General features: G+C 49.1%; 1 protein-coding gene and 1 long non-coding RNA gene across 2 annotated transcripts in view; both read right to left on the bottom strand.

Moving 5' to 3' along the window:
* Positions 1–718: 718 nt before the first annotated feature.
* Positions 719–3,550, bottom strand: LOC311198100. The gene is made up of 2 exons (XR_014617683.1): positions 1,164–3,550; positions 719–1,130 (listed from the first exon to the last, which is right to left on the bottom strand). It is a non-coding gene; the product is annotated as an uncharacterized lncRNA (long non-coding RNA).
* Positions 3,551–3,589: 39 nt separating this feature from the next.
* MTMR3 (myotubularin related protein 3) overlaps positions 3,590–23,917 on the bottom strand; it is a 45,999-nt gene continuing 25,671 nt past the window's right edge. Inside the window, exons 9-19 of the mRNA XM_084272155.1 lie at positions 21,525–21,730; positions 21,316–21,447; positions 19,493–19,604; positions 18,216–18,411; positions 16,506–16,691; positions 15,036–15,206; positions 12,817–12,962; positions 10,741–12,163; positions 8,434–8,544; positions 7,825–7,913; positions 3,590–4,046 (exon numbers count right to left, since the gene is read on the bottom strand). Of these exons, the coding sequence (XP_084128281.1) occupies positions 3,875–4,046; positions 7,825–7,913; positions 8,434–8,544; positions 10,741–12,163; positions 12,817–12,962; positions 15,036–15,206; positions 16,506–16,691; positions 18,216–18,411; positions 19,493–19,604; positions 21,316–21,447; positions 21,525–21,730 (2,944 nt within the window). The 3' untranslated portion in view covers positions 3,590–3,874. The remainder of the gene's footprint in view (positions 4,047–7,824; positions 7,914–8,433; positions 8,545–10,740; positions 12,164–12,816; positions 12,963–15,035; positions 15,207–16,505; positions 16,692–18,215; positions 18,412–19,492; positions 19,605–21,315; positions 21,448–21,524; positions 21,731–23,917) is intronic.

Raw genomic sequence — 23,917 nt, 5'->3', positions numbered from 1 at the left:
GATCTTACACCAGAGCGGAGCTGCTGCCCCCACGTCCCACTCCCTTCTGACTGACTCCAGGGATGGTTCTCAAACCCTCGCGCTAACTCAGGGTCTGTCAGAGCTGTGATTACCAACCACCCTTAAACACCCTGCACGCTGTTCAACGGGCCCTGAACCTGCCCAGCTTTGCCCTCGGCAGCCTGGTAACAGCTCAAAAGACTCTCCCAGCGTGGGACTCATCCCCACTGACAGCCTCTCCTGGGGAGATGGAGCTTCCCCACCCCTCCCCCACACCAACACCCTCTGCTTTTCCACCCTACACACTGCCACACCTCCCCCATGTACAATTAAGCCATAACTAATGTGATTAAGTGATAACTTAATCCCCACCCAGCTGCTGAGCAGCTCCTGTGCTGCCTGCCAGGGAGAGGCCGGGGCTGCTGCTGCCCCACCTGTGGACACATGGATCTTTAGCAGTGCATGTGGTTTGGGCCTTTCCCCCCACCCTGGAACTCTCACATCAGGAAAACCAAGCTTAAATTTATTATTTTCTTTTCTTTCTAAGTTCAGGAGCAACAGTTTGTTGTTCCTTCCGAACACGGGGAGTGGACAAGAAAGGAAGAGGTGGCCTGCTGCAGCCTCCTTTCTCAGAGGCCTCGATGTTCCTGCTGAACCCCAGATTTACCCCCTACGGAGGAGAGAAAAATAAAGAATTAGCAAGTGTGTTAGCAAATGCTCCCATGCAAAAGTCTAAACTTTATTCACTTTTATTTATATATTTAACAATTCTAAAGTATTTACTTCTCGCTTTGACAAAAATGAAAAATATAGGAGCACTTTACTCTCTTGAGGAGAGACCGGTTATATGTACAGCTATGGAGAGATACTGGTTCCTCCTTTACATACAAAGAAAAATAATATTAATAAAAAAAGTGCTTCATCGATCAAAAAAAGACTAAAGAGCCGCAAGCATTTATTCACACTGTACATCCCAGACCCCAAACCCGTATCAGAACCTCTTGGCACCTGGCAACACAACTGCAGAATCTTACACTCTGTTTCCATCTGCACCACAAACCCGCCTGACATCGGCACACAGCGCTGCCCTGCGTACCCCAACACTGGCACACAGTGCTGCCCTGTGTTACCTCAACACCGGCACACAGTGCTGCCCCGTGTACCCCAGCATCGGCACACAGTGCTGCCCCGTGTACCCCAGCATCGGCACACAGTGCTGCCCCGTGTTACCCCAACACCGGCACACAGCGCTGCCCCATGTACCCCAACATCAGCACACAGCGCTGCCCCATGTACCCCAACATCAGCACACAGCACTGCCCCGCGTACCCCAGCATCGGCACACAGCGCTGCCCTACCTGCCCCAACACTGGCACACAGCGCTGCCCTGTGTTACCCCAACATCAGCACACAGCGCTGCCCTATGTACCCCAACATCAGCACACAGCGCTGCCCTATGTACCCCAACATCAGCACACAGCGCTGCCCTATGTACCCCAACACTGGCACACAGCGCTGCCCTGTGTTACCCCAACATCAGCACACAGCGCTGCCCTATGTACCCCAACATCAGCACACAGCGCTGCCCTATGTACCCCAACATCGGCACACAGCGCTGCCCTGTGTTACCCCAACACTGGCACACAGTGCTGCCCTGCGTACCCCAACACTGGCACACAGCGCTGCCCTATGTACCCCAACATCGGCACACAGCGCTGCTCTGTGTTACCCCAACACTGGCACACAGTGCTGCCCTGCGTACCCCAACACTGGCACACAGCGCTGCCCTATGTACCCCAACATCGGCACACAGCGCTGCTCTGTGTTACCCCAACACTGGCACACAGTGCTGCCCTGCGTACCCCAACACTGGCACACAGTGCTGCCCTATGTTACCCCAACATTGGCACACAGCGCTGCCCTGCGTACCCCAATGTCTAACTCCTCCTCAGTCCCTCCAGGGAAGAGCAGGAGCCACGCGTCGCCCTTCTCCTGCTCCTCTGCTTGATGTGGAACTCAGCATCTACAGCTCTACCCCAACTGGTTTCAGAACGAATACTCACAGACCTAACTCGACCAGAGAACCCAGCTCTTTTTCCTCTCTCTTCCCTCCTGATGGTCTGGAAAACCTTTCACAACCGGTACCAGGGAGATCCCGAGGTGTTTTGCTGGCAGCCCCCTCCCCGCAGGGACACGGGCTGCTGAAAAACCCGGCCTCCTTGGACCTTCATCTTTGTCTTGGGCATCTTCAGCTCACACCGCAGCAGTGTAACGACCCTCGAAAAAGGGTGTGGGAAGTTCACAGCTGAAACTAAAACACCTCACCACTTCTCTTCCCCATCAGGCCTAACAAATACTCTGAGATTGTCTTCTCCGTGTGCTACTCGCTTTGGATGGTGTGATTCTGACATTCCAGGGAAGGGAAGCGCTCCTTTCCCGAGGTTTCTTGGATTCTGGGGTTTTGCATTTAAAACTCTCAAATACTCCAGCAGGACTTTGTGGTGTTCTTGGGAGTATCACCAGAGAAGCTGTAACTCCATCGAGGCGACACACTGCAAAGCAGGATCTCTATGTTTCATCCTCGCCAAACGGCACGAAGCAGGCTCTGTCAGAAGAGGGGAGAAGTACCTAACACTCACTTAAAAACATATTCAAGAGATTCACACTTTAATGAGGTGACCTTTGAAGCAACTCGGACTGGGACAGAAGGAAGAAGGGGAATCCACCACGATGGACTGTAGGTCTTTATAAAACCCTCAGGTGGGTGTTTCCTATCCGGGGTAGATCCAAGAGAGACCAAAAGAGAGGAGATGTCCCAGGAGCGTTAGAAGCACCAGCGCGCTCCTTGGGGACCCAGCCCGGCGGAAGCCCCAGCCTATCGCAGTTGCGCTCCCGTGCGTTTGGATAGTCTCATTAAAGTGCGAGTCTGAACAACGGCACGTGACGGCCCAGCTGCAGGAACCACGACAAGTGCACGGCTCTAAAAGTAGCTCTGCATCCAGTAACCCACCCTACAGATGGGGCAGGGGTGGAAGTCGAAGGTCTTCTACTTTCCCACTCGGTTTTAAATAGCACATTGCATTGACAGAACTTCAGAGAGAGGCGGCAGCGTTGTGTGAAGCCCATCTCAGCCTGGCAGCTGGCTCAATCCCTTTCTCAGCTCTCCCCAAGAAGCAGGTGCTTCCCCTCGGTGCCACGGCTGCAGGGCTGATGGCCACAGCACAGGGATTGTGTGTGCACGCACCGAGCTGCTGAGTGCGGAAACCCGCGATTGCCCCTGCACGCAGCGAGGATAACTAAGCCCACTCTAAGAACAGAGAGGGAGAGTGCTCTCTTGGGAAGGAGGTTCCCATTTCTTCTAGCAGCAACAGGTTCCCAAACAGCAGTTTCTTGTTTGGAAGTAATGGGAGTGATTGAAAGCTCTAGCACTGATGCTACAGGTATTCAATGCTCTGCACGCTGGCGGCACCAATTCCCCTCTTCTCCTTTCCTCCGCGACACCATCTGTCTGCAACAGTCCAGCAGTGGGACAGTTAAAATACAACCTGGAAACCTGGTTCTGGCACCAGCTCCCTTCCCACCTGCACAATCTTCCAGCAAACAAACATATATATATATTATTATATACACACACGCACGCGCGTAGACACATACACACGGATAGGGCAGAGAGGGGAGGGGGAACAGCTGGAAAAGGAGAACCCCGCAATCCAGCGGTACGTCCTTGAAGTCCGTCCCGCCGAGCAGCGTCCCACGGCCCAACCTCCAAAGTGCACGGCTCCCGCGTCCTCCCAGCCTCAGCCCCCTGGGAATCTGCGTGTCTCTCGGGGGAGAGTCGGCACGGCTGCTCCCCGGCTGCTCCCAGGCCAGAACTTTAGTTTGATGTGGCAGTGATGGGTTTATCCAGTTCGAGATCAAGGCTGGAACCGCTGGGGTGCAAGCTGCTGTAGCACGACTTGCAGACTCTGCTGGGTTCAAAGAGCTGCTGACTGGGAACGGGCACCTTCTGGTTACAGCAACTGGAGCAGAACACGTTCCCGCAATTCCTTGTACCGGGAGGGGGAGAAAAGGAAAAGAGAATGTTAGCAGCAGTTTGACAAAGGTACCCCAGTTCTGAAGTTAAACTGTTTGGTGTTGCGACGGGGTCAGAACGCTGCAGGCTCCCTCCGATGTGTCTGCACCCTGTGCTGCTCGCCTGGAAAGCTGAAGGGGAGCTCTGGGGAGCGGCCACCGGAAAGGAGCCCAGCACAAACTGCAGTGAGGAATTACAGCTCGTTAGGCATCTCTGGTGAGGGCTCTTCTGTACAGCACTGCCCTGTGCCAGACTGGAGGGAACCCTCCTCAGGGAACAGGGGTCTGCTCCCTCCCCTGAACCAGGGGAGCAGGGTGCTACTCATCACTGCCCCGGCTCCCGAGGGGCACACAGCCACGAGCACACTGTGGGACAGCAAACAAGAGGCCTTCCTGAATGAAGGTGTGGGGAACGTGCTGCTCATCCCCACCCAGCTTTCTGTTAGAGACAGGCGGGATACAGCAGTCCTGAGGGAGGAAAGAATCTGCTCCTCCACTCTCCTACAAGGGTGTGCTGCTGCAGACAGCACAGACACTTCCTTCTGCTCCTTTCAAGCACATGGCTGGGAAGTTGCAGCAGGGGACAGATGAAAAAAGTTAAGACCAGTCTCAGCTGATGGAATCCTCCTGTCGCCCCAGCAGCGCTGGCTCCCCAGTCCCGCGCCTCTGCGTAGAGTCAAACTGAGTCAGCAAGGACCATGCAAAGCCGTGAGACGGGCAGCCAGGTATGTCATGCTCCGAAACGCAGCCACGCTGCGGCAGGGTGAGCGCGCTCACACGCGTTGTCAGGTGTCAGCTGGTGGAGCCACGCCGGCACATGCACCTCGCAAGAGGCAGGGGTAAAATTTAACTCTTGAAAATAATCACCTTCTCCTCTGGCAGCCCCCTCAGCCCCTGCTTCTGCTCAAGCTGGGCTGCTGAGCACTGCAGCACCCCGTCCTCCAACTCATTGCTTCCCACATGGGGTTCAGAACAGCACTCTGGGCACCTCAGTTCTGCACGTGTCCCTCCACGCCCAATGCCCCTGGCATTAACTCTCTGGCATCGGGGGTTTGTGCCATCGCAGTTTTGAGCTAGGAAAGGTCTGCTGCTGCCAAGAGACTGACAGAGAGCTCTGCTACGCCCCACGGCTCCCATTAATCCTTCTCTGCCAAGAGATGAGATTTCCAGATGCTGGTGACTGATGGGGAAAGAGGCAGCAGAGAAATCCCATTTCTCACTTCAGCGAGCTCGGTTTGGTCTCCCTGCCACAGCCCTAGCGCGAGGAAGCGGACATGGGCAAGCCTTTCTGCGGCGGTTCTGAAGTCACCTGAAGGACCCTCTGAGAAACAACCAGCAGAAAAAGCAGCAGGAGCGAGTCCTGTGAGGAGCTGTATGGAGACACCTCACAGAGATGCAGGGCCGCAGCCCACAGCTCTGCTGCTCACGGGGCTGTTACCCAGCAGCAGCTCGTGGCTGACAGATGAGGTCAAAAAAAAGAGCCAGAGGGATTAAATCAATATTTGTTTGTTGTAGCTCATCAGCTATGTAACATGTTTGGGGCTTTTTTTTTTTGTTGTTTGATCCCTCTCAGAGAGGTAACAGAGGTCTGGAACTGTTCTCCCCCAAGCTTTGGAAGGATCTGAACAACTCTATCCCAGAACTTCTCTGCTTTGCTTGAGAGATTAAAGAGAGGCAGTAAAAAACACGCTGCAAAGGTGCTATCTCTCCTTTAAGGAACAGGGACTTCAAACCAGGCTACCAACACTTCCTCCTCTAAGCCATGGATATTTACCTACTGCTTTGGTGGTACAAACCCTCTACCAGCTCTGCACCACCCAGTGCTGCCACAGTATTTTCAGTCCTTCTAAAACAAGTGGCAGGTTTTTTGTCACTACACTGCACAGTGACAGAATTGTTTGAGCACATGTGGGCTTACCCCAAAAATAAGGCCAAAAATTGCCATGGCATCACAGCTGAACTCAGAGTCTCTGCTCGGTTAGCGGGGAAGCATCCGCCGTTACTCAGACACACAACTTACTGATGGCGAGGGTTAGTGTGATCCACACCCCAGTTCAAGCTACTGAAAGCCAAGCCCTCAGTGCCTTGCTGTGAGGAGAGGGGCCCGTTCACAGAGAGCCAAACATCCAACAGACTGTGCCAGCCACCCCAACTTACTGCTGGGCAAGCAGGAAACACAGAGGGGAAACAGGCCGGGTTAGTTTGGAGAAGTTACCATGAAACCGCAGACGGACAACAGACAGAGGCTGTTGGAAATGCTCACCAGATCTGACCCACACGTTCACTGTCCCTGCAAGGAGGGGAGAGAGAGCTCAGAGGGGAACCAGCAAAAGCAGCAGTTGGGTATTCTCATCCTGCTCGAGGCCTCTGTGCGTAGGGGTCCTGACTCACTTCCACCCTTGGGTAAGACAGTGAGCAGACCCCTGCTCGGCACTGGGGTTTTGGAAATACTTGTGGCAATACTCAGGTTTTCCTGTCAGCTGCCATTCCTGGCCAGGCTCTACCATGAGCAGCTGGAGCTTATGTGGTTGGCCTGGGCAACCCGGGTCAGAGGTTTAGAAGATGGAGGAACGAAGACTCTAAAGGGAAACTTGCAGCCAGGCTCAAAGCCCAGAGCCCGCGTAACTACTCAGTGTTGCGTGTCCCATGTGTATCCCATGTGCCAGGAGTTCTGCAGAGCCCTGGCTGGGGAGACTGAACACAGGTGCCCAAGGTCCCCCTGCCCAGGGAGGCAGGGTGACAGTGCTGCTAGGCACACCTCACGACAGACACTGCTCGGACAAGGACAAAGGAGAACATCTAACTCTTCCAGAACAGGCAGCTCCACGTTGTGTGAGACCTGAAGCCTTAAGATGTACAAATGGGCCACAAACACAGTGAATGTGAAAACAAAAAAAGAAGAGCTGTTCAGCTCGTGTTCATTCTTCCCTGGCTTTGGTCATCTTTACAGGGAGCCTACACAGAGAAAACAGGGAAAGGACACAAACCAGGAGAGATGTTTGGAATGCTCTGCAACTCGAAAAGCAATGAAGCATCAAAATGGGATAGCTGTCATTTATTTAAATGATGCTTCTTCTAATAGTTCTCATGTCCAGAAACCAGGAAGGGGAATTTCTTTGAAGTAGAACGTAGAAATCTGAGATTCTCTGCCTTCAGCTGGGCCATGACCTCATCAAAAGGCCTCAGCTGCCCGCCCTTCACTAGCCCCTGCCGGCTGCATTGGCTGCTGTAGCCTCTGCTGGCAATGTGTTGGGCAAAGAGTAATCCAGAAAACTCCTCTTTCAGAGGTGTCCTGTTCAGAATCTCTTCCAAGAGCAATTCAAAGCAAAGGGAAGACTGGTTGGAGAAGGAAAGGAGGAAGTTTTGGACCCATTATGGGAAGAAGATGCTACTCAAATAGTTGCAGTATTGAGTCACTGAATGCTAAAATGGCAGGCCCTTATTTTTCAAAAAATACTTAAAATAAATAGCTGCCTCCAAATGCAGTTTGGGGAAAATGGGTAGGATGTTTAGGCTGGGGTGGCTTTTTAAAGATAAACTCTGAACTGCAACTCAACAGGAGAAACCGTTCTGTTCTTCCAAAGCTCTGGGTTACTCAGAGTGTGCCCAACCTTACTCTAACACCACATGTGAGAGTTCCTGAGAAAGGAATTCTGGGGCAAAGAAAACCCTTCCCTGGTTTAAGGAGGGAGGGAAGGATCCCAGCACAGCCACACCTCCCTCCCTCCTACCCACCGTGGGCGCAGGGGTTACCTGCAGTGGTGCTTCCTGCTGGCAAGCCAGAACGTGCTGTCGCAGCCATAGCAGTGTGCAGCCAGGTGGTCTGGAAGCCATCGTGTCACCTGGGGGAAATAAAAGCCAGTTTTGTCAAGGAGAGGGCAATTAATTAGAGACAAAGCCATCTGATCTGCACACACAAATTCGAAGCGCCAGGAGGGAAGCGCTTGTTTTATTTTAAGAGCACAAACATGGTGTTTGCAGCAGCTGGAGAGAGAGGACAGAAACCTTCCCCTGAGAATGGATTTCCCTTTGAGAACTGAATTCCCCTCACACAAACAGAAGTTAAACCATACAGTCCAATTCCTGGGGTTTTGAAACGTATGCAGGCTGAGAATATTCATCAAGCAGGTGTCCACCTAAAGCTCCTTTAGCTCCCCATCCCTTTCACAGCTCCTCAGAGTTCTCACACAGAGCAGAGGGCTCATAGGCACAGGTACTCATCATTAAAGTACAAGAGACAAGTGAAACGCAGGGAAGATAGCTGACAGGAAGCTGATGCCCCCAAAGGCCACAGGGTAATTTGAGTTATGAATATCCCATCCTACCAGAAGAACGAGTGATTTACAGGGATTTAGTCTGTACCTCTGTGTCCTGTTTATCCACCTGCTCCCAGCTGGCTTCAGAGAAAATCTCTGTGCTGCAGCGAGACAAGCAGTTCTGATCCAGATTGCTTTCCGAGTCGGGTATAGAAGTCTGTTGGCAAACAAACACAGCTGAACAGAACCTTCCCATAGTCCTACCTCCATACAAATCAAAGCTGGACAGTTGTGGGCAGGTGTGGAAAGGTTATCCCCTGCTAAGAGAGAGCAGGCGGTGCTGCATCGGAAGGGCAAGGGTCACATCCAGGCACCTACCTACAGCGCACACCTGGCAGCAAGGGCAAGGGCACCTTTTGGAGCAGGACTCTAAATGGGCACTATGAAGAGGTTGCTTCAGTGGTAAATTGCAAAACCACACAAAAAACCCAAGCAGGTCACCTTCTGACCCTCTGATGTAAGGGAAAATGGATTTTCTCTCTGTTTTCTGTTGTGTTAGCACAGGGTTCTGCCAACACTTTGGGTGATGAGACAAAAAAGCTGCTATCAGTGACTCCAATTCCACGGGCACATTTTCTTCCCAAGGCTGTTTCACTTTCAAGACTAAGACTAGTAATACTTAAGATACTTCTGTTAAAAAAAAAAATCTGGGAAAATACAAGCCAAATCATGCATGGGATGCTCAGAATTTGAGCTGTATATAGTTTTTTGGGAATAATCCTTCTTTAATATAGCCTAGCCAGGTAGAGTTGCTTTTTAACTGACTTAAAATTTAGTCAGCCCTTAAAATACATCAAAACCATCCAGAAATTTTGAGGGACCATCCATCTCCTTCTGCTGGGAAGTGGGCAGCTCGGGAGCTCCAGAGGAAAACCTGTTACACCCAAACTGAGGCAGGGATCAGATTTCTAAAGCCTGTATTTTCTAGAGGAGGGCATGTGGTCACATCCAGCCCTATGCTGCAGGCTGCAAAGGCCCTTAAAACCCAGGATGATGATAAACGAAGGCAAAGCACCAACATTGTCCAAGGAACCCACCGTTCTGCTGGTGAGGGATGTCACACCTGGCTGAAAGGGCTCGGAGCTGAAAGATGTCCAAGAGCAGCGCTTAGTGCTGTGCTCTCCTATGGGAACAGCCAAGAAGGCTCTGGGTATTTTTCCTAATAAATGTACCTGGGACTATCCAGCACCTCTGCCACTTCCAAACAAGATCAAATTAAAGCTGGAAACCTCTGGCATATGCAGTTCCCTCCCAGCCCCAATTTTGCAAGCATATAAACCATGGTACACCCAGGCAACGCTCTGCCCCATGTTCAAACCCACAGGATGATACAAGCCCCGTTTCAGGGATTCTATGTCTTGCCACCTTCCCCTTTGTGCCCCTTTCCTCCTCTCACAGCTCTTCCCTCTTCATTTCTTATATTTAACTAACAAATCCCAAGTTTTACAGCTACTTGAAGTCAAAGGCTTGTTCTCTGAACAGGAGCTCCCTTCCAGCAACAGCATAAAGCCAGTGACTGGATTTCTTCTAACTTTTTATTATTACTTTGTAGTCAAAAGAGGAGAAAAATCAGGTAAAAAATCATCAGGGGAGCAGTGACTTAAAAATCCAAAGACACATATAGAAAGCTTGCTCATTGCTGAGATCCTGAACTCGGAACTGCACTACAATGTCTCTTGCCACCATCACTACACAGAGCGTTTAATAGCTACGGAAATCACACTGCGTTTGAATCACACCTCAACGTCAGCCTCCACTTTTATGACTTTAAAAGCTCAGTTTAAAACCTTAACAGGCTGAAAGCTCCCTTCAAATTCTGAAATTTGTTGAGAAAAAGCCCTTGCTGACATCGTGCTGTCACAAAAGCTCTTAATTTATTCCAGTTAACAAGCCTTGAGCAGGCCCTCCATCTGAAAAGGGGATGCCAGGAACTCAACGGGTTTGAGTGAACAGAGCAGGCGCTGCTGCACCTTTTGCACCCCAAGCAACCAAAGCACAAAGTGCTCTTGTCCCAACCAGCACATCCACATCCTTAGGAAAATATACAGTGGTAAAATAAACACTCTCTGGAGTGGGCCAGTGCAGGTGTGTGTGAGTACACAGTGGAACACCCATTGCGAAATAAACCTGTGCTATGTTTACAGGCAAACCAAACTGGAGCAAAGGTGTTGGGCTGTCACTAACTGCCACTTGCTGTGTATGTTTGCTTGCTTCAGAATAACCTCAAGTGGTTTGTACAAGCCCATATGGCCAAATAATCACTGCCTGCCTAGCGAACCAAGAGCTGGTGAGATCCAGAATGTGACTGACTAGCCCATTGCTTCCAGTGGTGGCCAGTTCCCATCTCACTTACCACTTCGTCTCCATAATCACCGTTGAGACGCAAGGAGCTGTTCAGGTACTGGCTCTCCAGACGGCTCTTCAACTCTTGCACTTGCTTCTTCAAGGTCTCCACTTCTTGCTGATGTCCAGTTTCTATCTGGCGCAGGCGCTGCTGGATGACATCAGTGTAGACAGGCATCCCATCATCGTCCAGGTGACTTCTGGCAGGTTGGTCTGGGCTGCTGGCTGCCTGCTGCTTACCAAGATGACTGAGCATCCATTTTTGGTGCAAGTTCCTCAAGTGAAACTGTGCAGAACTGCAGCTAGCCGTGGAGACCTGCCGACTCAGAGAGGCTTTGATCCTACCGTCCTCTCCATTCACGCAGTGCCCGTTCGTCGCATGGTACTTCTGGGCGATGCTAAACCCCGCAGGCTTCTCTGCCATCTTGTTCTCAGGCTCCAGCTCTCCGTTACACACAATCTCATCTTTACATTCAGCTAAAGGCAAGGCACAAGGGGAAGGCATCGGGAGGTGTGTGTTGCTGCTACCAGAAGTCCTATGCACTTTTGCCCCCAGCTTTTGGAGTTCTAGCGTGCTCTCCCCCTCCGGCCTGTTCTCAATAGTTCTAGGAAGCTCGTCAGCGCTGTTGGAGATCTGGTGTGGCCTGTGGCAAGGGCCCTTAGAAACAAGCTCTTGCTTCACTTCATTCTCCGTTAAGGTTTCTGTAGAACTTTCAATGTTGGATGTTCTTGCCTCATGTGGGGCTGTGAGGGGCAGTGGGAGGCTGGCCTGGGCTGTGCTGTACGGGCTCTCTGCTTCTCCTTCGGGTTTGCCAGCACCTTCCTCCTCCGGGTTCCTTTGAGCGTCTCTATTTACAAAGCCCTCTAGAGGAACAGCCGGTAGTCCTTTCACCCGAGGTAACTTCTGGATGGTGTTACTAAGATCAGGATGCTCATCCTGTTGTCCTTCAAGCTCCAAAACACCTTGTGAAAGTGGATGTGGGTTGTTGGCTACCGGATTGTTCGTTACAATGCCTTTATCCACCTCAGCCTTTCCACAGAAGTCACTGACATACCCGTGTAGACTTTCAGTTCTCTTCTCCTTGTCCAGGGCAACCTCAACCCCTTTACCTGCTGTCTCTAGGCTACCCCTTAAGTGCTCCTCCAGACCAACATCATCTTTAGTGGCCTCCTGCAAAATGTTCTCCATCTGTCCCTCTGCCACACCAGCAGCAACAGAGAGTTCTGCTCCAACTGGAGCCCTGCCTTGTTTACTCAGGCCATCCCCATCGAAGGGATCATCCCCAGGGTTCCCGAGGCTGCTCAGCTCCAGGGACCGGCGGTGCTCTTGCCACTTCTCATTGAGACTGGGGTCGCTACTACGTCGATTGGTTGTAGGCACGCTGCTATCACAGGCTGTTGTCAGATTGTCAAATGATCTTGTCTTTGGTAACCTGTAAAGGCACAAATAATCAATCCAGAGTCAAGGGATATATTTTAAAGTGCTTAGCTACTATGGTTTAAAGACTCCCCCCCACAATTAAGACAGCAACAATATGCTGACTCATGGACTTCTGTGAAGCATCATCTAGAAGCACATTCTGACCATCTGTAGTGCAGCGCTGCTTCAGTACTTTCTTTGTTTGCCATCAGGAAAACATATTCAATCAGACTTCAAACACGCCTGAAATAATCCCTTCACCACAAAGCCCAAATGCTTTTAGTCTGTCCCACCTCCTAATGAACATGTGCTCGGTACAAAAAAACCAAAGGAACAGTTACACAACACAGAAACCCAACTCAAATTTGAGATAACCAAAGGAAAGCTTGATTCCCACAAGGGTTTAAGGAATCCTACAGGGCGATGCAATACCCACAGCTTAATTCTATTTGCTGATCTTCTCTCCCTGTTGTGCTGTCACCTCTGAAACTTCACAGCTTTCCCAACGGAAACGACAACAGTTTTGGGTACGTCAGGCAAACAGTCCTGCAAATAAGCCCATGAAAAGTACTTCCCCCCCCACCCCACGTATTCTCCTCTTTATATCCCACAATATTCTCTGTTGATCTTACTTTACAGGGTGGGATTTCTGGGCTCTAGGCTCACCTGCCCAGAGGCTGATCTTCAGGGCTAGAGCCTGGAACAGGGTATGGGGCGCAGGTGTCATCAGCGGGCGTAGAGGGGGAAGAGCACGGCAGGTAAACAGCACTCCAGAGCATTAAATTACGCACATGGCACACTGGATACAGCACCTGAGAGGGGAGAACACACACAGGTCAGAAGAGGTAACCTGTTCACTCCCCAAAAGCAGAGGAGAAGCGCTCAGAGCTGGCAGCTGACTGTTGGGGTTTGCAGTTGGGAGGCTTTGCTGGGTCGCTAGATAACGCTGAAGGGCAACGAGCAGCTACGGCATTTTTAATCACTTACACTTGGATATAGAATTATCTTCTCTTTCAGAGACAGAGGCTGAGGCCTAACAATGCCAGCTTTCAGCTCCTCATGAATGAATTACTGCAATGTGCTCTGTGTGAATCCACACCTTAATAATGCTTCTGAGCAATTTAAACTGCCAAAGAATTCAGCAGCCCCTTGTTAGCGCAGAGATTTCCTTGTACTTCGCATTACACCACGCCATGTGAGAGCTGAACTAATAACCTCCTTCCACAGGCTCCAGCCCATCAAAGCTAGCCCTGTCTTCAACGAAAGCACTCGCACATTGAAAATTAAATACGTGCAGAAATACTTAGCTGAAGAGGCAGCTGGCTCTTGCAAGGGATACCCTGACTGGAATATGCTTTCTGGTTCGGTTTAAAACCACCATGGGTCACTATCAATCCCACTCCTTTCCCAGGCAACTTTCACGTGGAACAGCAGAGAACCAGCCAAGTTTCCTGGCATGGAGCAGGAGGGTGGCTGTGGGGCAGCCTGGTTGGGTAGACACTGCTCTTAAATAACCACGGCTTCAGAACAGATGTGGCTACATCAGAGTGGCACCTTTCAACAGCCAAAGTAAAGCCACAACAAGACACAGAGGAGACAGGGAATTACCCAAACTCCCACATACACACAAATTACCCTAATTAGCTTAGTACAGTACAGCGTGACCTCCACCGAGAGGCCAAGTCACCGAGGCTGCATCGACACTGCAGGACATAGCGGCAGACGTAAGGGCAGCCCAAGGACAGGACAGCCAGCTCTGAGCTCCTCCTGCAAACCTGCAGGTACTTCCAGGGAAAGCTTAGATGCATCCAGAGCTTTAAAAGTCCTCACAAGCTGAATTTATCTGTGTCTCATGCTGGCAGCTGCCACAGCCGCTCCTACGATGACAACATCAGGTTGGAAAGTCTTGAAGGGCTCACTCTGCTGCCGCCTGTCGCAGGGACAAAGGTCTCTGCGCACAGTCTGAGTGCAGGCAGCATGTCTGGTGTCCCGTGGAGACAGACAGTCACACAGGGCTGACAGGAAGGTAAAATTCATCTTTTTGTGACCCATGATGCTTTCTTTTTTCACACTAAGTCAGGTTTTCATGTTACTCTAAGGAAGAGCTCAAAGCCAAGTCTGTTCTATGCTAAAGCACCGCACAGTCCTTACAGGCAGGTTTATGATATCAGATACTTTTATAAACAAAGCGGCTTTAAATATTTATAAAAGTCTCTGCTGTCCTGCTCCTGGTGACATTTGATGACTGACTGTTTGTTCACATGCCCACCCCAGCACATCTCTCAATGCTTTACGTGACTTTTTATCAAACACACAAAGGTAGCAGCGAGTCCCTTCCCGAGAAGTTTCAGTGAGCTACGATCAACTCAAACTGAAAACATGGAAGTACGAAGAGAAACAAAGCTATACTAAATCATCTGAGCAACTCTCTCTGTTTAGATGCAAGATGAATACAGACACAGCGTCTAGGCTTGGACGTGATGTTACAGCACTCCTCTGACAGAGCTTAGCTCTCCCCAAAGGTCTGTTTGTCAAACACTGAAATGTTTTCTGTTGCAAAAATAAAGCAAAATATCTAGTTACAGAAAATGCTTTTCCAGCACAGAGACATTTCTGAGGTCACATCTGCCATTCTTCAAACGTCAGGAAACCTAATGCAAGGCTTAAAATGTTAGAGCAACCAGAGCACTCAAAGGTAAGTGTTGATGCGGAGAGCAGAGTACACTTTTGGGTAAATACCCCTCTCTATGCTGCATTCACACAATGGTTAAGCCGTTATGATGTCCCACTGCTACAAGCTCAGCTATTCTCTTAAGGGCCGTGTTTGTGAGATCACTGTACCTACGGGGACTCTCCCCACACGGTGGGGAACGGAGGATACATACAGATTCCGACTGGGAGGAGTAGAGCAGGTTTTTGAAGGCTTTGTTTGCTGCCCGCAGCAAAGACCAGACAGAACAGGTCCGTTCCTGAGTATGTTTTTCTCCTCTCTCTTTCGCATTGTTGCACAGGAATGTACCAAAGAGGCAAGAGTAGGTGTGCTGCACCAATTTCACCTGCACAGACCGATACAAACACTGTTATACAGCAGAAGATTACCAGCTCAACATGAGAATCAACATTCAAGGCTTAAAGAGGAACAATCCTTTCCTTGGCAGGGCAGTACAGCCCCTTCCTAAAGGCTCTGATACAAACACACCTGGCAGGTTTTGCATACATCCTTCTAAAATGACTGCAGAACCACCAAAGCATAGCTGAATCTTAAAATTGTAACCAAAATCAGAGAAAAATACAAAAATACAAAATATTTGTCCATAAATCAAGCATAAAAGTCTCACTGATTCAAACTCCTAGCCCTGTAGGGTAGGGAGGAGAATCACAATCCCTCTGTTACAAAACATCACTGCAGCACAGAGATCCCGATTGTTATTCACTCCACGCAGCGGCCCCAGTCATAGCGTAGCATGAACTTAACTATAAGCATATAAATGACTTCCAGGGGATTATTCAGACGTTTAAATGAAGACAAGGCCTTCAATACTCTAATAAATTAGGGGGGTTACTCTACAGAGGCCAGAATACTGAGGGTATGTTCACACATGGCTCCTGTAGATTAGCAGTGTGCCGTGGAGCCAGTATCTCATTTCCCAGCTGAGCTAAGCAGGGACCATGCATGTCCTCGGTTACACGGCTGAGCTGGCCAGTGGTAATTCCATTCACCCACAATCACAGGAATGTACTTTAAATCTCTCAGGGGATCACACACCTCAGAAAAAACTTCTGTTCAGATTACAAGTCATGCAGCCAATGACTGGCACCTTCCCAGAGACCTGCTTTCTGGCCTTGAGGACTGATCCTGACCATCCCAAGCAAGGGTCTAACAGGAGAGCTGTCCGTTTCAAAAGCAGACATGCAGAGCTCATAGATCCTACACATCTTCAGCAGAAGAACCAAATGGAAAGGCAATGGCAGGCTGGTTGTAGAGAAGGAGCCTTCAACTCCAAACAAGATCAAAGCAGGGGGAAGTTTTATTGCCAGTAACTATGACTTTTTTATGCTGTTTGTATGTATCATATCAGAGTTATTTCAGCACCTCTTAGGTGAGGCTATTAAACTGGTATAATTTATTTCTTTCTTTAAACTTTAAAAGAAGTCCTTCAAGGTCCTGCTTTGGTTTTAAGAGCAAACCGACCCATGAAGTATACAAGTGCTTTACTGTATCTGGGCAGTTTTCCCTTTCCCTTTATCAGGCTGCAGTGTATCACAGATAGATGGGAAAATCAGAAACCCCTCAGGGCTCTATGGTATGTTTAGCAGCAGTCTATAAAACAGCAATCTCTCAAGCCACAACTCACAAGGAATGCTTCGTTAAACTCGAAAGAGCAAGGGAACTGCCTCTGGAGCTGATGGACGCAGTCCAGCCACTGTAAAAACACTGGGCAGCGCTCATTTAGGTCATCCGAATTCTCACCATGGCCACAGCGATCTGCAAACTTGTGGCCAAAATCCAGCCACTCCATCTCCACTAGCACCTGGAAACCCTGCAGAAATAAGAGAAGAGATGAGAAGTTCTTGTTTTTCTCTGCTTCCATTTTTCTAAGAGTCAGACACTCTTTAGTCAGACATAGGAACCCCCTCATTGCCGTGGCCTCGCTCACTCCCATTTCCCTTCAGCACTGTCCTCATCACTTCTCTTTGCTGCTTTACCTGCTGCCTCTGTGTTCCAAAACGCTGCACAGTGAAATCAGGATGGATAAGATTACCAAGGAAAGGGAATTAGGCAGGTTGAGTCCTCAACAACTGTCAGGGAAGTTCCTGAGATGAGCCCTATCTGGGCCAGGCAGGAACTTCATCATGATCAAACATTCTGGATTGTGTTAACCAACAGTCAGACAGGAGAGGATGTTTTAAAGCTCTCCCTTGAGAATGCTGGGCAGATTGCTCCATCATAAAAGCAAACAATTCACCAGGAGAGGACAGCCACGCCTGCGTGTGTACCAACCGCAGCAGAGCCGCAAGGTTGATGAAAGGTCAAGCTGCGTGGATTTCTTATGCAAATGAAAAGGGCATTACAGAACAGTTCCTAGCAAGCACCTGAATGCAATGCCTCCTCTTACAGGACCTAAACCCCACCTTGGGTTAGGGAGGTTTCCATTCTTAGAGGGAAGAAAAACTGTAAAGCATGCTTAGGAAGTCAGTGGATGGGATCAGAGCAAAAATAACAGCTGATGGCTGAAAGGCTTGAAATGTGACAGGGTTACAGGCTCATTTTTCTGAAGTGTTTCTGATCCTGGTATAGACAGCTACAGTTCATGGCTTCCTCTGATGCAGAGGCAGGAAAAGGGTGCTAGCACTTGGAACAGGAAGGACAGAGCTCTTAGGAGGGACCAGAAGGACCTTGCCAAGGACGAAGCAGTGCGCTTTGACCTGACAGATGCTGACTTCTAGGACCCACATGGAAAAGGATCTAAGTTTCCACATTTTCATCCCAAAAGGCACTGCTGCAGTTTAAATCTGTGGTGCCCGTGCATCCCAAGCTCTAAGCAGCAGTTTACAGCACGGTGTTCAGAGACACGTTTCTGCTCTCGACAACAACAGCATCTTGTGTGTGTGTGCCAGCAGATGGAAGTGATGGTGGGGGGAGGAACTCAGGCTGAGAAACTAAGAGAGATGTAACTGACAGAGGACAATGAAAGCGTGACACTGGAAAAGCACACAGCTGGGAAACCCAGAGGAGAGAAAGGGTTTGTATCTCCAGCCAGCTGAGAAGCTGCAGTGGTGTAATGGAAACTGCACTACAGAGCACTTGGTACCATGTATCGCTAAGCTGAATACGGGGAAGCCCAGGCCACGACTGCAAAGGAGAAAATAATACCTGCTCTTGGAAGGACAGACTAGATTTACACCTATATGTAACTGCATCTACAGACTACTACTCTTGGTAACCTCCTGGTAGCTTCAGTGCCTTTTCCAGTGGAAAAAAAAAAGCGATTTACAGACAGACTTCCTCAGAGAAGGGCCCAAGCTCAGTAGATACCTCATGCACTAACAGACAGTGTACAAACCTCTGTGGTCCTGTAATAGGGATCTAGCAGCAGTTTGGCCAGGGCCACTATCTGGGGTGTTCGGTCCCAGCCGTCTGAGCAGTGCACCAAGACTGGTCGCTGGTCTCGGTCCACGGCATGAACCACAAGTAGCGCAGATTTCAGAAGCACAGACAAGTGCTGCAGCCATTTGGTACTTTCCAGAGCTGATAACCAACTAAAAGAAAACAGGGAAGACAGTTTTTGCTCTTTTAAAATGCTTTCAGTGTTGGAACTTTGAATAATAAGCTGTGAATGTTATTCCTGAATGTTTTTCCTTTAAAGTCTCGTTAGTGCTTTCCCAGATTTGTGAGAAAGCCACACAGGACACATGAGGAGCAGCAAGTCCTTGGTACATTCTTTGCTACATATGACTTGGAAGAAGCTTAAATGACCTTTTCCCAGAGAAGAGCCCAACACATCACCAGCAATGGTCACCCCCCCACAGTGGACTGGCCACCACTGCTAGGGAACTGTTACATCCAACAGCCTCTGCTGTCTGCCTTCCCCCAGGCCGAGGATTCAGTTACTCTGCAGTCTCAGTATCACTGGAATATCCTGAGACACCTCTGTGCTTCCATCAAAGGGTGGAACCTGAAGCACCCTTAAAATTACCAGTATCTCAACCTCCACCAGGCTTCACAAGGTGCTGCAGGCACCTTAAGAACCTCAGCCCTGCGAAGACCTACATGGCTGGTCAAGTAAGGGTGACCATTGCAGGTCTGCTCTGAAACCAGGGAAATGATGGGGTAAACAGGGCTGGTGTGACTACAGAGATCTTGTGAAGACCCAACCTCAGAAGCTCCTGAGACGATGAGCTGTTAGGGGCTGGTTATCCCAGAGCATTGGAGGGCTACAAAAAAATGTTAGGAGACACTGTAAACACATGACACACATGGAATTCCACCAGGATTTTCTGTAGGAAAGCCAATCTGTAAAGATTAAGGATTCAGGAAGAGCGCATAAGCCTAAGTGCTAGCACTCAGCAGCTCACCTGAAAGCAGTAACATTCTAGTATCAACACTCAAGGCTACATCATGATCCCAGATCTCATTTTCTAGGTTCACTTCCATGACAATAAAGCCAAGGACTTCCTTCAGCTCAAATTCCATGGAAATAAACAAATACAGCTCAGTGTCATCACACAGGAAATTCACCCAGGGAAAAACTACTGAACTTCAGTTTACTAATCAGCAGGGAGAGAACACAGTGCAGAAACCTGAAAACACAAAGGCAATGAACACCCAACACCCACTTACTTTCCTGGATCTGGCATCTGTGTGCAGAGCAAACGCAGCGACTGAAAGCTCTTCCGGATAGAATGGATGTTTGCCATCCCCATGAACACTACTTCACAGTTTGGGTAATATTCTGTAGGGAAACATCAAGAGGGGAGAAGCTAAAAACTGCAAGTTTCATTTCTTAAAGAAGCTTTTTCAAGAAAACAAACCGCTGTTGCCGTGGGCCGATGAAATAATCTGTTTACAAACATTCTGTGAGGAGAAACTAGTACTTGGTGTTCAGAAGGCACTCCAGACATTACACCACAGCAGAGCAAAACAGGAAAGAGCTAGCAAAGTGGCTCTGTATTAATTTACATTTTGCTTTGCGCTGCAGAAAGTGGAGTACATACCTCTGAGGATGGTGATAGTGCTGTGCTCAAGGTTACAGGTTTAAAAATGACTGAGGAGCATCCTAAGAGGCTGCAGAGAATAAATATTTAACTGCTAATTTATGGATGTATCTAAACGTGGTAAATAATGTCTATTTTTAGACAAGTGATAGATGCTTTTTCCTAGCCAAACAGGCTGAAAGGTTACTTTATTTGCTGCTTTGTTCCAAGGAACAACCACCACGTGTGTGAGAAACACTCGAAGCTCATGATGACATGAGAGCTGGTGTGGTCTCTTCTATGAGAGAGGAAAAAAAGCATCAGGATTCAGAACAGGGGCTCTCAAGTGCTCGCACAAGGCAACGCAGCAGCCTCCAGACAGAGCCTGGCTGATGTAATTTGACTGCTTTACTGATTCTGGGCCAAACCAGAACTTCTGTTAGTGACAGATTACATCACTCCAGTCAGAAGCAATGGATAGTAACAGAGAATGTAAGCATTTTTTTTGTCTTTTCATTGAATTATGCTATATATATAAAGCAAAGCACAGCATAAACAAGATATATTTACAGAGACTGAGGCAAGCTTGGCAATACCTGGAGGAAACTTATCAGCAAAAAGGAAGCACTTAATGCAGGTCAATGTACTGAAGGTGACAAGCTGTTTGGAAATTCTCTACAAAGAATTCCAGAATCAATCTACAGGAGGAAAAATTAAACTTCCTGTGTACTCTGCTTTTCTGTTTTGAAATGTTACTCTCTGATGATGAGTTCCTTAGTAGTTCTGAGGTGTTAGGTGGGAAATTAATCTTTCTTACTGGTGGCTACACATCAAAGTGCAGCTATTGCTGCAAATGCCAAAGCAAGAATATATGGTCACACCAGCTTTTGGTACTTCATCTACAGTTTTTCCTGTCTGCTGGGATTTTCTAGAGCCATGGAGTTTTAACAGGCTGCATTCACAACCAATAGCGACCATAAAATATCATCTTGGCTACAATACCCACAATTTACAAGTGCAAGTGGTAACTGCAAATGTATTACAAATGGAAGATGAATCAGGACTTCACTTGCTTTGGGTTACAACAGAAGTGCTGAAAAACGTTCCAGTTTTAGAAAAATTGCTGAGAGGTTGTCTTCTGCACAGCCACACTGGGACATGATCACCACCCTCTGCAGTCAGGGGATTTGTACAAGCTTGTTCAGGTTTTTCAGGCAGCAGCACACTGGACACTGTCACCTCGCTCCAGTTTATCTGACTCAGCTCATCAGAGATTCCACAGAGTTCTGCGTTCAGGGAACACTGTGACCATCTGGTTTTACTCTCTGAGAAGCAGAGTTAACAGCTGCACCTGTCCTTCTGGAGGGCTGGGGGAGAGCTGCAGCGACCCAGCGCTTTGAGATGACCAGCACTTGCACCCACACAGCCTGTTAAACACCAGCACTGCAGGACACCAGGGTAGTCACTTACCTGGGCACTCGCAGCCACCACCTTTGGCTCTGTTTGCCACAGCCGCTGCGTAAGATCGCGCGTCCAAGATCAGCAGCTTCTGAGGCTGTATTGCCAAGCTCTCCGCTCCTGAAGCATTCGAGATGGAGGAATCTGGAGGAGGGGATTGAATCTGTTACAGTACACGTAGGAGATGAAGCTGTTACAGGAAGCTCTGCTGACAAACTCACCAAATTCCACATCAGAGAGGTCCCCTCCATTGGAGAAATCTCTAGAACAATTTCCATTCATTAATTTGTTACTGTTGGACCTTGAATCTGAGGCGCAGGCTTTGGCTACAGACTGGACAAGGTGTTCATCATCTGCATTCCTCCAGCCCCACCAACTGACCTCGGGCTGTCCACAGCGGGAAATCACTGCTCCATTGCTCTGGTGCCTGAAAAAGAGTAAGAGAGATCAGTACATAACCTGGAAGAATCAAGCTGAAAAAACCCACAAGAGGGCATGAGAAATCACTCCAGCAGTTTCACGCCGGTCGGGGACCTGTCATTCAGCAGTTATCCTCAAGCTGTGATTCAGTGGAAACGTTTTCCACGTGCTTCCCCTCAAAATGCTGACTGCAGCCACACAGTCACTGAAAGGTAAAAGCCAAAGCCGAGGTGGGTAAGAGGAAAACAAAAGGGTATTGTTGCCTATTGGCCAGTGAAACCTGGGGAACATTTTGGAACAGCAGGGGAGGGATTAAAGAGGTGGACAGTCAGGTCTACTGCTGCTATAGTAGCAGAGTAAATAGGAAAGCCCAACTGAGCTCATGCTATTTTTAAGGCTGGAAGACAGGAGTGAACCCACAGATTCACTTTCTGATGAGATTTTCTAAAATCAAAAGATACCACTAATTAAATCTGAGGAACAATTTTGGTAGGAAACACTGGCAGATTTTGGCATGCCTTCTGCCAGATGATGTCTAACAGTAACCCAGAACCCTACTCTTGTTCAGCAACGGTATCCATTTCCAGGCATCACCTGTGAGTGACAGGAGGTGGTCCCTGAGCCCTGCAGAATCACACCTCAAGCCAGCAGGCTGTGGTAGGAAATGTTTCACTAGCCCAAAGGAAGAGAGCCCTCTGCACCTCGGGATGCCATTCGTGGTTTCACTCGTCCTGAAGTTTGGCATTAGTGCCTGTTAGACAGGACTGGCTCTTCCACCCCCTTTCAGCTGCTTTTCCTCCATGTGTGGAACTTCTCCATCCTTCCTCCTGACCCTCTGGGGCTCATGGTTCAGCTCCTGCCTCTCAACCACCACCACACCCAGCAGAAGGGCACCAAGGAGCTGATGAAAAGCAACAGCAGCTCTAACGAGTAAGCCTCAGCGCGGTGCAGGCTGGGAGCTAAAGAAGTCCACAAGCAAGTACATTGTGCTACAGACACCCAAGCAGCACTAAGAAAGGAAACACTGTTCACTAACAGAGTATTTTTACTGAAATGAGATACAAACTGCAAGCACTCTATATACCAATAAAGCTTCAGAGGACTAATGGAGTCCAGAGATGAGTCTATGAAAACAAAACATCAGGGAGATAACTGCAGACCAAACCTGAATGCAGCTATCATCTTCTGGAAAGTGATATTAAACACAATCATCAGTTGGTTTGTTGGGTTTTTTCAAACATCTGAAGAGTTGTGGTTTTGTTAAACTTGACCAGAACCCTGTATCTATGCAGTATGTACATGTCAATTATGGCTCCTATGTGTTACCATGCAGCAAAGGATTTGAGAGTCTTCCTGTAAACAGACTCACAGACCCAGCAGTGTTGGAGGGCCTCTGGAAACCATCCAGTCCAGCCCCTGCCAGAGCAGGATTACCTTGAGCAGGTCACACAGGATGGTGTCCAGGCAGGTTTGGGATCTCCCCAGAGAAGGAGACTCCCCAACCTCTCTGGGCAGCCCATCCCTGGGCTCAGGCACCCACAGAGTGAAAGAGTTTTGCCTCATGTTGGGATGGATCTTCCTGTGCTCCAGTTTGTGCCTGTTGGCCCTTGTCCTGTCACTGGGCACCACTGAGAAGAGTCTGGCCCCTTCCTCTGGACATGCACCCTTTAGATCCTTTTCAAGTGTCAATGAGATCCCCTCTCAGTCTTCTCTTCTCCAAGCTAAACAGCCCCAGCTCTCACCCTTTCCTCACGAGAGATGCTCTCATCATCTTTGGGGTGGGTCTCATCTGGGCTCTTGGCTTCACATCAATCAAGAGTCATTTAATCCCCTCAAACAAAAAAACTGCACAGAACAGCAAGGGTGAGCTGAATCTTTAAGCAAATTTAACAGGTTGAGCCCTGAAAAGGAGAACCCAACCAAACCTATAAATCTTCATTTTTTTGCCCCTCTCACCTCTCTAATAAATGTTTAGAGAGGTGTGAGAAGCTGGTTTACAATGTGCTGTCAAGCCCGTGCCAGGCACCGAGCGGCACCACCTCTGCAGAGTGCCTGCGGGGCACGGCAGCCAGCCCCAGCAGCTGCCTCGGTCAACAGCAACACTGATGGGGGCTGAGGCTCCTCGCCACAAAGAACTTGTAAAATAGGTTGCAATATGGCATTTTAAGTCCTTTTTTTGTAGCTCTTTAGTAAT

Source organism: Gallinula chloropus (assembly GCF_964237585.1).
Source record: "Gallinula chloropus genome assembly, chromosome: 17".
NCBI classification, from domain to species: Eukaryota; Metazoa; Chordata; class Aves; order Gruiformes; family Rallidae; genus Gallinula; species Gallinula chloropus.
The sequence above is the reverse complement of the archived record's forward strand: the minus strand, read 5'-3'. Positions and strand labels throughout refer to the sequence as shown.